At 39.8% G+C, this 15,549-nt stretch overlaps 1 protein-coding gene and 1 long non-coding RNA gene across 8 annotated transcripts in view; both read right to left on the minus strand.

The window, feature by feature from the left end:
* Positions 1–1,733: 1,733 nt before the first annotated feature.
* Positions 1,734–5,498, minus strand: LOC124138771. The gene is made up of 3 exons (XR_007222172.1): positions 5,430–5,498; positions 2,500–2,705; positions 1,734–2,010 (listed from the first exon to the last, which is right to left on the minus strand). It is a non-coding gene; the product is annotated as an uncharacterized LOC124138771 (long non-coding RNA).
* A 2,516-nt stretch (positions 5,499–8,014) lies between these two features.
* The window catches only part of LOC124138770 (trafficking protein particle complex subunit 13-like), a 190,914-nt gene continuing 183,379 nt past the window's right edge, over positions 8,015–15,549 (minus strand). For all 7 annotated transcript variants that reach the window (XM_046505623.2, XM_046505628.2, XM_046505626.2 and 4 more), the window contains 5 exons: positions 13,072–13,202; positions 11,918–12,119; positions 10,879–10,979; positions 9,751–9,904; positions 8,015–9,229 (listed from right to left, as the gene is read on the minus strand). In XM_046505623.2, coding sequence (XP_046361579.1) covers positions 9,128–9,229; positions 9,751–9,904; positions 10,879–10,979; positions 11,918–12,119; positions 13,072–13,202 — 690 coding nt within the window. In that variant the 3' untranslated portion in view covers positions 8,015–9,127. The remainder of the gene's footprint in view (positions 9,230–9,750; positions 9,905–10,878; positions 10,980–11,917; positions 12,120–13,071; positions 13,203–15,549) is intronic.

Below are 15,549 nucleotides of genomic sequence, written 5' to 3' on the forward strand. Positions count from 1 at the left end.
TATTCATCAACCCATGGGTGGTCAGGCTCGGTGACTTGGTTGATGCATGTCATCGTATCCCAATTGCGTGGATCGATGCACATGATGTTAATCACTGGGTTGTCTGGTCCCGACTCCATCATTTACAGACCGTCGTCCGATACTTATGCGGTGTTAAACAAAAAACAAAAAACACAGTACCCGAAATAAATCGTTAACGAAGTATATTTAATATAATGAACCAGGTTTGATAGTACATATGTATTCTGATTTGCATCCGTGAAATTATTGTTGCATTGTTGATTCTAAAGCATGTATATCAACAATTGATGTTCTACGCTTTGTTTTGAACTTTATGGTTGTTTTACATACAATAAACAGGAAAGGCACAATGGCAGCTTTGTCAAACAATGAAGTGGTTGTTCCCCTCGCATAGTTGTGTGTTATACCAATACACATGGCTGTTCTGTTTCGCCGTCTCCTGGCATCCATTCTGTATTATATCCGAGGTTGCATTTTGTGCGGTTTATTTCGGATACTGCCCTAAGTTATCCTTGATCAACACTGGTTAACGAAGGTTGAATCTAGTCAACCCCATTTACCAGAAATGTGGTAACCTCGGTTGACACAGTACACTCAAATTGTAAATAATTGAACGCGCGTTCTGATTTAATAATGAAAAATAAATTTAAAGTAAATGGATATATTTAACAAGGTATTGATTGTATATATGTATCCTGATATGCCCCTTGGAAATTTAACTTTCAGTTGTTGATACAAATACTTTTGAATTAAGGCTCAGTTGGTATGAGTAACTTTGGTCAACCAAAGCATGACATATATCAGTTATAACATGTGCCAACATTGGTCAACCAAAGTTAACTTGCATTTGCCTTGGTCAACACGGGTTCACCTGGGTCGTCTTTGGTTTTGAAATCGAAGTGAAGAAGTGCAGGTCAGTGGCCAATCTCTGTCACTACATATAGAGGTTTCCAAGAGAGTGCTTTCGAATGGTAAATATCCTGTATTGGAAATACAGAGTTGCGTCCCTTTGGTACGCCAGAAACCTCTGATTGGGGGTTCGATTTCCGGATCGGCCTGATTTTCTAGTTTTGTCAACTCCATACCCGTGCTCGTGGGTTTCACCAAAATGGTAGACGTCTAAAACCTGTATCACTTTGGGTTTCCCCCCACATTAAATCTGACACGCAGTGATATAACTGGAATGCTGAGTGTTCAAAGCGACGTTAAACCCAACTGCCTCAGTCTAAAACTCTAACGTCGAAAATAATATTATCATTGCTCTCAAACGGTAACTAAACAGAAAGTTTATCTTGGAATGTGCGCAACAATATATTGCATCACGAGTCAATGGTTAGTCAGTCAGACAGTGAATGTACCTCCATTTGAAATTTGTTTTTAGACTTAGACTATTTTTATACTTATAACAATGACGTGGTACGTGACGACATAATTCAATGAAAGTTCGAAAAATATCTACAAAGGTTGAATTCATGTTATAGGAAAACACTTAAACTGATCATCACGGATGCCGTCTTCATCCCTTAACTCTATTCTGTCGAGAAACCTACCCATTTTATGATAAATATGTAAAATAACACACACAAATTACGCGTGTGCTGTTGTTTTTAAACCGTGGTGCTCAGGCAATATTAATACAGATATCTAAAAGAGTTATTATAATACCATATCGTGATTATACAGATCCGTACGAACACACACAACATAGCATAGCAATGTACACAACCTTTATTCGCGGGAATGTATGTGCTGGCGAGCCATGTTCTTATACGTTAAAGAGTACGTGGATCTCATTTCTTCACATATACCAATGCCAGCACTATCAATGAAATGTTCACGAAAGCATGTGTAGTTTTAAAAATTGCAGTGATGCAGCTAAACACATTCGGGATAACTGCGATGGTGGGGTAGATATTTAAGGAGTAGAACGCTGTCAGGTATCCGGCGAGTTTTAGTCCTTCTTTCCAGTTCCTTACTGGATGTAGACGTCTGAAACACAACAGTGACTGAAATTATTTTGTTATTTTGATTAATCATTATCACCATCATCACCGTACCCCGACGGAGTGGAACGTTATCATTTTATAATATCAAAATATCGATCACTGAATTGTCTGGACCAGTTTCCGAATATTTACAGGTCGCCGCCATATCCTTTGTACGGCGTCAACGAAAAACCATAGCCGTTTTCAACAGTATTTCAATTATATCACGTCGTGTCATCTTAAGAAGGGAGGAAAGAAACCATTGACAATGTCTCGGAATTTACCATTGTACAGTGAAACGCACGAGCACGGACATGGTGCTGACAGACCAAAGACATTATCAGGGCGAGTTTGGAACTCAAGCCCACGACCATAAGTATGTGCTACGCCTAAGGGACGCAACTCTGCACAGCGAATTGTGGCGCCAAAGACGCCTGGGACAACCGTGCCCTAGCTTGGTCTCGCGACTGTTTCGGGAGCGTTATATACTTACTCTATGATATATCTGATCATGTAGAACAACCCGATGTCGCAGATGACGCTGGTGATGAAATGTCTTCGATCGCTACCCAACCATCTGAAGTAAAGCATAGGCGCAAGTAGCAGCTCCGTCACTAGGATTGTTATCACCATGGCAATATAGAACTTCCGCTTGTCCATCTTGGTACTGAATGCAGCAGTGGCCATGGGAGTCGGTAACTAAAATAGAAATATGGATAGTTTCGATACGTTCGTAAACATTATGTAGGGACTGTGCAGTGGAATACTTTGGATTGCTAGCAGTTAAATGATCTCAATGTATTGTCGACCCAGCAAAACTAAACTCAACTAAACTTAACGTGACATTACAATATTCCGACTACACGACACATTGTAATATATATCTACCACGATGAACTGACCCTGCGCCCATCATGGTTTATTCTCCATACAGTGTTTTATTGTACGATAAACAACGACCAGGAGTAGTTTATATCTTAAGTTCAAGGTAAGTGTGTGTTTGTGTGTGTGCGTGCGTGCGTGCATGCGTCTGTGTGTGCGGGTGCGGGTGCGGGTGCTTGTACTAGCCCGGCTTTATTGTGCTACGACAGTCCGTTGATATCAACATAAATGTACACGGATTTTTTTAAGTACACTTCGGTCTGTTATCGATACTTTAATAAGCAGAATTTATGAATATGAGGATCAAGGTACACATACACATTCGCACATTGTTTTCGTGGAACGACGCCACTGGATTGTCTTAATTTGTAGGCCGCCATGACAAATAGCAATATTGCTTCGTTGAATAATATTCTTTATGAAATAACCATCAATGATATAAAACATGTTGCATCTGCAATAGAGCCAACTTGGAGACGGTCATATCACAGGGGGTGTAAAAACCAGACCCTTATTTTGGACACAGCCGGGTTGATATGGCGCGGCAATGCCTTTTGAAGGGACGAGGGTATAAGAAATTAGAGTTACGTCCCCTAGTGTGTCGTCTGCTCGTCTGCTAGGGCTGGCATTCCCGTGACGAAGTCTCCGAAACAAGGTAAATATGTATTGCATTCCATTTGATTCCAAAATTATTGTGAAATTATCCAGCAGGTTTGTTAATATCAAATGCAAAATATTTTGATATATGACATGGTTTACTCGTGGGGATTCCGGGTGAGAATATAGTCCCTAGCAACCTATGCCTGTCGTGCGACTAAATGACCGGATGGTCAGGCTCGGTGACTTGGTTGATTTCTTTTTATGTTATATTTTTTTTTATCCCAACTGCGTTAATGCCAGTCACTGTATTGTCTGATCCGGACTTGATTATTTACAGACTGTTGTCATATAGCTATCATATTGCTGAGTGCAGTGTTAAACAACAAACAAGACTTTCATCGGTTCTCGAAAATCGCACTATTGCATTTTAGATTTAACAATAACCTAATACACGTTTGGTGATGAGTAGGCATATATTGAATTACAGTAAACTACGCTTATAACGAACACGCTTATAACGAACTGACCGATATAACGAACTTATTTTTTAGTCCCGGCCATTTGTTGGATTATAATGCTTATAACGAACTAAAATTAGTGGCTCCTATGAGTTCGTTATAACCGTAGTTTACTGTAATTGTTGTAAATACATTGTATAACTGTTCCTATCCCAATAAAATATCATGACCACTCTACGACCCTTAATTTTATACTTGATATTGAAACTGACATTGAAATGAATGCATTGCTGACGAAAAATTGACGGGTACGTATTTCAACGAACTTTTCAAGATACTGCACATTAATAATGTAATTAAATGTCTTTGATACCAGTTGATTTGCTGTCAATGTAACCAACCTGCATAGTCGTCGTAGCCAAGTGTGGTGTATATTCTATATTTACCTAGTGAAAACAGAAGAGAGCAGAGAACTAGCGAAGCGAGGAGTTTGGATTTCAGGCCACGTCAAACTCTTGACAATCATGAGTAAACTTGCTGGACAAAGACAGGAATAGGCGTGTCCCGGTATCTAGCCCCGTTGTGGACATTGGTCTACTTCCAACAGACATACGAGTCAGATAACTTATACCATGGCAATTTGACACGACACGTTAAAGGTCTTCCAGCCATGCATATGAAGGTAGAAATACAACAGCCGTCATATATGTCATAATGCTAAACATACACCACATAAAATGCTCTCTCAGAACAAGGCGTCAGGTGTTGCCTGCATATAGTGTAGAAATCACTCAACTCCGTTGATTCTACTTCGGGAATCAACAGATTCAAGTGATTTCTCCTATTTAAACAACCATGTTATGGTTGATATATAATTCTCATAATTTTACATAATGACCAATATAGTTGTATCAGATTTGCTTGTTAAATTGCAATTTCAGCATGACCATAACATTACTGGCTCAGAATCAACTACAACAATACCGTGATCCCATATGATGTCATTAGAGTGGTTCAAATGACGTTAATCATATGATGTAAATATCGCTCGCTGTCAGAGCGTACTTTATAGATAGCCGAACAGCGCTATTCATACCATGCAGCTTATAAATAAGCACCGGGTTAGATGTTCAATAAGAAAGTATATTCCGTCACATATATGATGTTTCGTAAATTTAATAATTGGTTATTGTATGTCAATGGTTTCAGGGAAGCATGGGCCGAATATGAATCGTACATTTCACAATCTCTTGTATATAGAGTTTTGACGCGGTGGTGTACGACTAGCCGTATCGCCCATGTAGGCCACTCGATGTGTGTAAATACTACCATCTCTCTACAGTAAAACCACCTGTTAACTAAACTTTTTCTGCTGACTCGCTGGAAGTTACAAGCGAAGTTTAGATACCGCATGCAGAGATTAAATGAGATTTATAAGCCTAGATAGTTAGTTGATGGGATATTGTTGCAGAGAGAAGCTCACCTTATCCTGATGGTATGTCTGAGATGGGTGGGACGAGATTTGGAGAACGCTGGCTACGCTTGACCTGTGAGGTCAGTATGACTAAGGTGAAAGTAAGGTGGGTGAGTTGAAATGGGATTTACGTGGCGTTCAAGATTATTTCACTCGCAGAGTAACGTGCAGGCGCGCGTGTGCGTGCGTGCGTGCGTGCGTGCGTGCGTGTATATATACGTACATGTACAAGTCCGGGTTTATGCCCGTTTTATAGTGCCAGCTCACTGATATACCATGCCGCAGTTTTTAGCATACATAATTATACCTGGGAGACTACACAAAGTTTGATATATAGAGAGACTCCCTGATTATACTTCGTGCCTATCAGTCATTGTTTTATCCCATCAATGCCGATCGCAAGGCGGGGTAACAGGTAGTACAGTTATATTATCGCCATGAAGCACATGTTTTGAAAAATAAAATAATTACTTCAGTATAAAGTAAACATAAGGCCACAATAAATTAATTACTTTATTTTCATATAACAAACATATCGAGGCATCAGTTAACATTACTGTCGAGGGAAGGGGCTCACGTGCGTGGAGGACTGTATGGACGTCGTATTTTATAAAGTAGATCAAGACGGGTATAGCGATTTTCTTCATCTGTAGGTACTTGGGGACTGCAAAATAATGAGTAATTAGTTTTGGTAGAACATTGTTAATCACACGAACATATAACTGTATAATACAGAGTCAATGTTCTTCAGATTTTGTAATCATGTTGTATCGAAAACTTGTATGTGTGCATCGCAAACAATCAGAAGTGATAAATGCACTTTTGCATGTATATTTTTGTTTGGCGAAAAAGGAACGAGTATTCGCCTCTGTAGACTGTCTGACAGACCCTGATACAAATATATCAAAAACAGCCCATGCAGGTCTATAATGTTTGGCAAGTCTAGATTACTGATTTTCTGAAAATGATGAAATTCTCCGGGCTCCTTTTTATGATGTTTTTATTAAGATAATTAAACAACTGGTTTTTCTCTGTACGATATGTTCATTTCAGAGATTAGATGTTAGTCTACCACCTCTGTGCCCATTTAGATATTACCCTTTATATAGTCTGGCCACTAAAAGCCATATTTACCTTGTGTGCTGTATAAATATGACCTGTCACTGCCATTGTTGTAAATCTGTTTGACTGATCTAGGTATAATTACCTTGATGCAGCTGTCTCTACCATTTCTATCCCTATGTTGTACAAGCACAGACACCCAATAAGCTTTGGTCTCTGTGGTATCAGGCTTTGCCCAGAAGGCTGTGCAGACTTACCTCCCTTATGGTGCCCGAAATCTACGATTGTTGTTCAATTATGATTATGTTTCTAGGTTTGTCAGCACCATACCCACTGTAAGTTTCACCAAAGTGGTAGCCCTGCATCACTTCAGGCATTTTTCCAACATCAAGCTGACGGGCTGCTAAATACTGTTTAAAGCAAAACCTTAAATCGAACTCACTAACTCCCCCCCCTCCAAATATGTATCAATGCCATGGAACTTGTACACGAGCGAGAGTAAATGTAAAACGAATGGTGTGTACTGCAATCTGATTTTTTGAAAAACATTGATAAAAGGGAAAATGGATACCACTTAATTAAAGTTTGATCAATATTTATCAGCACAACTTCAATGTAGTTGTTTATTCACATTGTCACATGATTGTGCTAACCAGTCAGTTCAGTTACTACAGAAGCATATGTGTGGTCATCCTTTGTCATGAGGTCATTGCATTCCAAGGTGATGTCGGTTCCACGTTTCTGGACATGCAATACTCAACAAAACCTGCAAATATGAAAACACATGATGTTTATTTCCTAATCAGAGTCCTACAGTTTAACACTGCTTCAAGATTATTGCACTTATATAGTGGTGTTCATGGGTGTGTGGCTGCTTGTACATGCTTACTTACTTACTTAAATTGGTAATTTAATTTGCGCTTTCCGACATATGGTCGAAAAGGGTATGTCCAAAAAGGTGAGGCAACCTTTAGGATTGCTTACTTAATTTGGAGGACAAATTTGGAAATTTGAAATATGCCATGCAAAAGGAGGAGGGGGGACTAAATGGAGTTTGTGTGTTTTTATAGGTCGTACATGCTAGGCTAATGGTTTTATAGTGCTAGCCAACTACCCGGTATAGTGTGGCAGTTAAACATGGATACCCAGTTCAGACAGTGTGCTAAGGTTTGTCGTAGTTATTCCCCCTCAATGCTGAGTGTCAGGCATAGGAACAACAGGTACAATGAACACACAATGCCATTTAGAAAGTTGTCAAATGTAACAAATGTTATATTTGGGATAACACAGGTACAATCCTTTAAGGTATATTTTGGCATTATGCGGCCACCGACCTTCCTCTTCATGCATCAACAGAGGTGGTCACTTTGTCAAACAATAAATCCCCAGCCATTATTCTCATTAACTTGCAATGTTTGATGAGTGTGTGCTGTGCTGTACTGTGATGTGTATGTCCACCGGTTGATTGTAACTCACTGTGATATCAGGACTATCACACACACTCCCTCCTTAGATTGAAAACAAGATAAATCTGTTCCACAATGCTGTCTTTATTCAACCATGTGTTGTACATGACGCTTACAGCTGTTCGCATGACAGACTGGGTTGGTGACAATATTTACATACACCTCTATGTACAGCTTATATACACCAGACATCCTCATCACCCACCACATCTGACTGCTTCATCATTCTTGTCCACTATCAGTGAGGCAGCAAGTTTTCAACTTTCTCTCATGAAGGTATTCTTAGACCTGTTAAACATTGGAGTACCCAACAATTTTAATCCAGAATATTTCATATTGCACTCTGCCATTGACCAACTTGAAGTAAGGCTTGATGTTTAGTTCAGTGCATATATTACCCTTGATATAGGTAGTGAAACAGGTTATTAGAGCACTGTGTACTTCAAAGAATATAACATCATTGTTTTCATCTATCACAATAATTTATTCCCCATTTATTATGGAAGGTATCATTCGTGACCAACTTGTTCCATTCTGGGGCAAGCTGAAATTAGACCTTATAGCTTACGGAAACATGCGAGTGCTGACGAATGGCAGAGAACTCAGTCCCATGGTTCATCTATTAATAGCACAGCACTGGAACCACTGACCGCCTGCCCGCCCACCCTTATGCGTCTGTCTGTGTGTCGTCATTAAACTAGTCACTCCTGTTTTCCCTCTCTTCCACAGAGATTTATCAATCGAGGTAAAAGTTACTTCCTGTAAGGATGATGATATAAACTACTAGTCATGATATACACAACCAGTAGTATACGACTAAAAAATTTTATTGAGATACTGAGTAATTTCAGACAGTGACCAAACTCTGATTAACAACTTATTGAAATGTGTTTTTGTCTGCGTTTACTTGAAACAGTGATATGTCATGGCAATATCAGACACTATTTGTAGGACAACTTCTCCCCAATCAGTGACATTCAGTTCTCACCTGGACACTCAGATTATCCTTTTACACTTTTACAACATGAAGGATGATCTGACAGTACAATGACACTGCCAGAAACCATATCTTAAATCAATCATATACAATATGTTTTAATGTAAATTTTCAAGTAACATTGACAAATTTTACTTTGCTATAATCACACATATTAAATAAGAGGTGTTGGTCCTGAGCATCTATCTGAGTGATGCATCGTCGACTACAAACACCTGAGCTATCTCATCATGTTCATAGGTGCGCTTCAAGAAGTTGTCTGTAAGTCGCAGGCCTGATATTGTCTGGAAAAAATAATAATAAGGTCACTATAACTGAATTATTAGATTGTCAACAAAATTATTAGTCCCGGAATGGTGGTCAGCATGGGGGTGGGTGGGGACTATGTAAGTATACCTGGAGTCCCGGAATGGTGGCCAGCAAGGTGGGGGGTGGGGGGGGGTACTATGTAAGTATACCTGGAGTCCCGGAATGGTAGCCAGCAAGGTGGGGGGTGGGGGGGTACTATGTAAGTATACCTGGAGTCCCGGAATGGTGGCCAGCATTTGGGGATAGGGACTATGTAAGTATACCTGGAGTCCCGGAATGGTGGCCAGCATTTGGGGATAGGGACTATGTAAGTATACCTGGAGTCCCGGAATGGTGGCCAGCATTTGGGGATAGGTACTATGTAAGTATACTTGGAGTCCTGGAATGGTGGCCAGCATGGTGAGGGGAGGTGGGGGGACTATGTAAGTATACCTGGAGTCCCGGAATGGTGGCCAGCATGGGGTTGTTGGGGTAGGTGGGGACTATGTAAGTTTACCTGGAGTCCCGGAATGGTGGCCAGCATGGTGAGGGGAATGTCCATGCTGTCATTCTGCTGCAGCTTTCCCAGCTGTTTCCCCGAGATGCCACACCACATGAGACCCGTCACGCCCTGGTTCTGGAGAGCCAGTGTCAGGTCCATTGTCCTCTCACTGAAACAACATCAGACCACGTCACACAACATCCTCAACATGACCACCACATAGTTTGTCACAGGGTCTCACTATGAATGTGTCTGGATGCTACATTACGCCCCTATCCCTACTTCCCGTACTGTATGTATGTGTATAGACTTTCTCTCCTGGTTTAGAATCAGTGATGTAAGAAGATCATAAAATTTAGCCATCAGCATGAACAAGTGTGTGATAAATTATTTTCCTTAAAATAAAATAGGTATAAGTACAGCATATTCTGAAAAAAAAACCCATCTGAATGATAAAAACTTTTTTGGTAATGCTACAATCGTGGGATCATTTATCAAAGATATAAAACTAATTATAAGAAAAGGGAGCTAACTCCCAATTTAATACATTGCAGGAAACTTTAAAGTGCAAAGTCATTTGACTTTAAACTTCGGCAGATCAACAAATAATTTAAACTTTTCAGTGCAATATGTTTGTGACGTCATCATGTCATGGATTCTTCAAGTTATGTACGTAAACAACAAAAATATTTTTATATTATTTAACAAATGAGTTCTGAACATGGTGTCATCACACATTATCAAAGAGATAAATAGTTGTAATATATTGATTTAACAGCAGAGATGAAAATGTTCGCCCAATTCAAGGCATTTTATGAAACTGTAAACCTTTTAGCTTGGAAGATTTAAATGTAAACATGTTTTCATGTCTGTGCGTAGGTTTAGTTTGTTGACCTAACCAACTGGTATGTCAAGAAACACATATTCCAAATTTGGTGACATAGTCATTCAAAACAGATGAATTGAACACATTTTCAGCCTTAATGATGCTAAACATATGTATTTTCTTGCTCAATGTATTTCAACAAAACATTAGAGCATTTACATCTCATTGAGTGACTGATACAGTTGTAGTGAACAATGGGGATGTGATTAATCAGTAGGAAAGTGTAGGGAGCTGACTCAGCAGCTTGAGATACCCACCAGCAGTTTGTGATCCTGCACGTGAGAGCGAAGGTCCCCTCTAGCGCCACAGTGTCCGGGACAGACTCCACTGTCAGACGGATGTCACCAAACCCAGGAGCCTGTTGAGAAGAAGCAATCAGAACATACACAGACACCATGCAGCTCTCAAAACTAGTTTGAAAATGACATCATAAATCTGACTCTCTAAATCTGCTCGCAAAACTGATATGAATCAGGGCATTGGATAGAATGTTTGATCTGTGAAAATGTGATCTCCCTTCCACTGTACAATGTCACTTTATATTATTCTCACAAAGAGCCTAATGGAGACTGTCAACTTCCTCTACCTCAATGTCCATAACACAAGTTACACTCCCTAGACAGATTGTAGGGAGAATCTACCTTTCACTATCACAAGTTCCTTCCACTCCCTGGAGCTGATTGTAGGGAGAATCTACCTTTCACTATTACAAATTCCTACCACTCCCTGGAGCAGATTGTAGGGAGAATCTACATGTCACTAACACATGTTCCTGCCACTCTCTGGAGCAGATTGTAGGGCAAATCTAGCCCTATTACAAGTTCCTACCACTCTCTGGAGCAGATTGTAGGGCAAATCTAGCCCTATTACAAGTTCCTGCCACTCTCTGGAGCAGATTGTAGGGCAAATCTAGCCCTATTACAAGTTCCTGCCGCTCTCTGGAGCTGATTGTAGGGCAAATCTAGCCCTATTACAAGTTCCTGCCACTCTCTGGAGCTGATTGTAGGGCAAATCTAGCCCTATTACAAGTTCCTGCCACTCTCTGGAGCAGATTGTAGGGCAAATCTAGCCCTATTACAAGTTCCTGCCACTCTCTGGAGCAGATTGGAGGGCAAATCTAGCCCTATTACAAGTTCCTGCCACTCTCTGGAGCAGATTGGAGGGCAAATCTAGCCCTATTACAAGTTCCTGCCACTCTCTGGAGCTGATTGTAGGGCAAATCTAGCCCTATTACAAGTTCCTGCCGCTCGCTGGAGCAGATTGTAGGGCAAATCTAGCCCTATTACAAGTTCCTACCACTCTCTGGAGCTGGCTGGTCTGCAGTCGCCCCTTCTCCCCGAGGTTTGTCTTCCACACAATATCAAGCTTGCCAATGTTGGTGACTCCCTTGAGCACCTTGTTCTCCGAGTACAGCTCCGGTCGAGGTGACAGACAGTACAGGTACTGGCGGGTGTCCATTTGGTTCAAGTAGTTGGCTTTGCCAAACACCTGCTTCATCCTGGAAGTAATGGCAGATATACCACTTTAAAAGAAATCTACTGTTTGTATGAACACAAATACATTTCCTGTAGTGCGTTCACATGGCGTTGAAGAATTGTTTAACCATTCTTCTCATGGTGTCTCATAGTGTTAAATTATTGTTTACAGTGTTCCCCCCTAGTGTACTGCCAATGGAGCTCCTATAGTGTTCCCAGTGTGCTCAGAGTGTCAGAATAGTGTTCACTCACTGCTCACATACTTTACAGTGTTCCCCCCTAGTGTACTGCCAATGGAGCTCCTATAGTGTTCCCAGTGTGCTCAGTGTCAGAATAGTGTTCATTCACTGTTCACATACTTTACAGTGTTCACATAGTGTTCATTCACTGTTCACATACTTGACATAGTGTTCACATAGTGTTCACACACTGTTCGTAGTGTTACCATGGTATGGATTTATTGTTCAGTGTTCACTCACTGTTCACATACTTTATATAGTGTTCAAATGGTGTTCATATACTTTACATAGTGTTCACCCACTGTTCACATATTTTGCATAGTGTTCACTCACTGTTCACATACTTGACATAGTGTTCACATACTTGACATAGTGTTCACATAGTGTTCACTCACTGTTCATAGTGTTACCATGGTATGGATTTATTGTTCACAAAGTGTTCACTCACTGTTCACATACTTTACATAGTGTTCAAATGGTGTTCACTCACTGTTCATAGTGTTACCATGGTATGGATTTATTGTTCACAAAGTGTTCACTCACTGTTCACATACTTTACATAGTGTCAGCATAATGTTCCTATAAAGCTAATGTAGAGTTCACACACTGTTATTTACATAGTGTTCCAATAGTGTTCACAGTGGTCACATTGTAGATATATAGTGTCCAGACTATGTCAACAAAGAGTTCCCATAGTGCTTGGCACATTGTCTTTGAGACAGCCTGGTAGACTTACCCTGTGTCTGGAGTGACAGAGTTGAGCTCCTTCACATGGTACTGTGGTGACGGCTCCAGACTGACGTGGTCCATGTAGATCGGTCCGGGGGTGATGTTCTGGATCTGAGCCTCCAGGTAAACCTCGTCAGACTACAGGTACATACAAGCCAGAGTTCCCATCAAGCAAACTCAGGACATATTCATTTACACATTTCTTTATTTACAGAAGTTAAAATACTATGTTGTGGTATAACAGACATCTAATTTATTTTTATATAAGACATTGTACATATCAAGCTGAAGAAGGATCTATAAGAATATCCAAAAAACAAGAGTTCCAAACTAATCAAGGTAAGGCATTCAAGCATTCAAAGTACCATATATTTACTCTAATCACATAGGCTTTCTCTCTATATTTGACAAAACAAGATGAATTATGTTAATACATCTACTTGGCAATACAGTGTGAATCAATTTGACTGCACTAACACTGACCAGAGTTAACCCATGTATGATAGTGATAACCATTAATGTGAAGACACTGGGGTAGGATAGTGACAAAACTAGAACAGTATATGCAAACTAGAATCAGAATACAATGATACTTTAAAAACAAAAACATTACTTTCGGACCTTGATCAAGAAAACTTCTAAAGATCCAAGTGGCGGTCGGGTAGCCTAGTGATTAAAGCGTTCGCTTGTCATACCGAAGACCCGGGTTCGATTCCTGACATGGGTACAATGTGTGAAGCCCATTTCTAGTGTCCCCTGCCGTGACATTGCTGGAATATTGCTAAAAGCGGCGTAAAACCATACTCACTCACTCTAAAGATCCAACAATTATGCAATTTTCTTAATTGTACAAGTAAAAGTGCAACAGTAACTGTCAATAAACATCTTCCCAAGGCAACGGCGTTAACTGACTATAAAAGTCCAGTTACACCCTTGCCGAACTAGGCTGGCATTTCCAGGCTCAATCGGAGCGCCACTAGTGGCTATTACGAGTTACCGGTATGTCCCTTCTATGTCCCTCCTCAGGATCTATATTGTAATAAAACATGAAGTGCATCAAATCACTTCAGCACCTTGATTAAAAACATGAAAAGATTTGCAAAAAATCTGTTGACGCCAGTTGGCGGTACACATGCTCTGCAAATGCTGCAGTCGACTGAAGTCTGCATGTTGCACTTCATGTTGTTTATGAACTGAATGTCTAGTTTCTTAAGCGATTTTGATTGGACTATGCATAGACTTGTTAGTTCAGCCAAAATGTGACTCTGGAATTCCAGCCTGGAATAGTTCATCAAGGGTAGAAACTAGACTTTTATAGTCAGTTAACACCCTTGTCTCTGGAAGATGGCAATAAATGATATGACCATGTTTAACACTAACCTCATAGATGACCTTGACTTTTTATATCAGGATTTGTAAAGATCCATGCAAACATAAAGTTTCATGCCTGTAGAGGTAACCATGCCTCAAATACTGACAACGTTAGAACCATCTTTCACAAAAACCTGAACACTGACCTTGACCTTCAACTTATCTTGACCAAAACCTTTGACCTTTTCATGACATTTGCCAATAGAATTCCAAAGGACCAATTGGAAGAAGTCCATGGAAGAATAATCTCTTATGTCAATAATCTTTGTGTGGTAAGAAACATCACCAATGGCGGCGGCAGTCAAATTCCAACAAAAACTTGAGGCAGTGCTGCTAATGACTGTTATAAAACTATCATAGACCACAGACATATATACGTCTTTGCATAGACATAATCATTAAATGATATCTCGTAATTCACTGCTTCTGAGAATAAAGTGAAACCTCGGTAGTCTGGACGATTTTGTTAGTTTTTGTTGTTTGATGGACGGTATTGTTGTTAAATGATATCTCGTAATTAACTGCTTCTGAGCATACAGTGAATCCTTGGTAGTCTGGATGATTTTGTTAGTTTTTGTTCTTTGTTTTTTAATATCGCACTCTGCAATGTTCCAGCTACTTAACAGCAACCCTGAAATAATCAAATCTGGACCAGACAAACCAGTGATTGATATTATAAGTAAAAGTCCCACACTGTCTGGGTACGATGACAATCAACCAAGTCACCATGTTTCAAAAGGATTATATTCTTTAACGATTATTCAAGATGTTTGTTAAACTGGATGAAATCAGTTGGAACCATACCGTCCAAATCAATGAAGTTTCACTGTTTAAACAATGGTAGAGATAGTAGGCAGTTTGTTAAAAAAGCTGTCTTAGGTATTTTAAATGACACCTTGAAATAAGAGAAATAAGAGATTATATACAATGGTTGAAAGATACTTTGATGGCTAGTATGTTATTAAGCTGTCTTAGGCATTATCATTAAATGATACAAGTATCTTGAAATTAACTGCTGTAAGAGGATATGTACAGTGGTAGAAAGATAGATTGAAGGCAGTATGTTAAAAAGTTATCTCAGACATCATCAAATGACACCTTGAAATTAACTGTT

This window comes from Haliotis rufescens, unplaced genomic scaffold (genome assembly GCF_023055435.1).
Source record: "Haliotis rufescens isolate VD_foot unplaced genomic scaffold, xgHalRufe1.0.p SCAF_2, whole genome shotgun sequence".
NCBI lineage: Eukaryota > Metazoa > Mollusca > Gastropoda > Lepetellida > Haliotidae > Haliotis > Haliotis rufescens.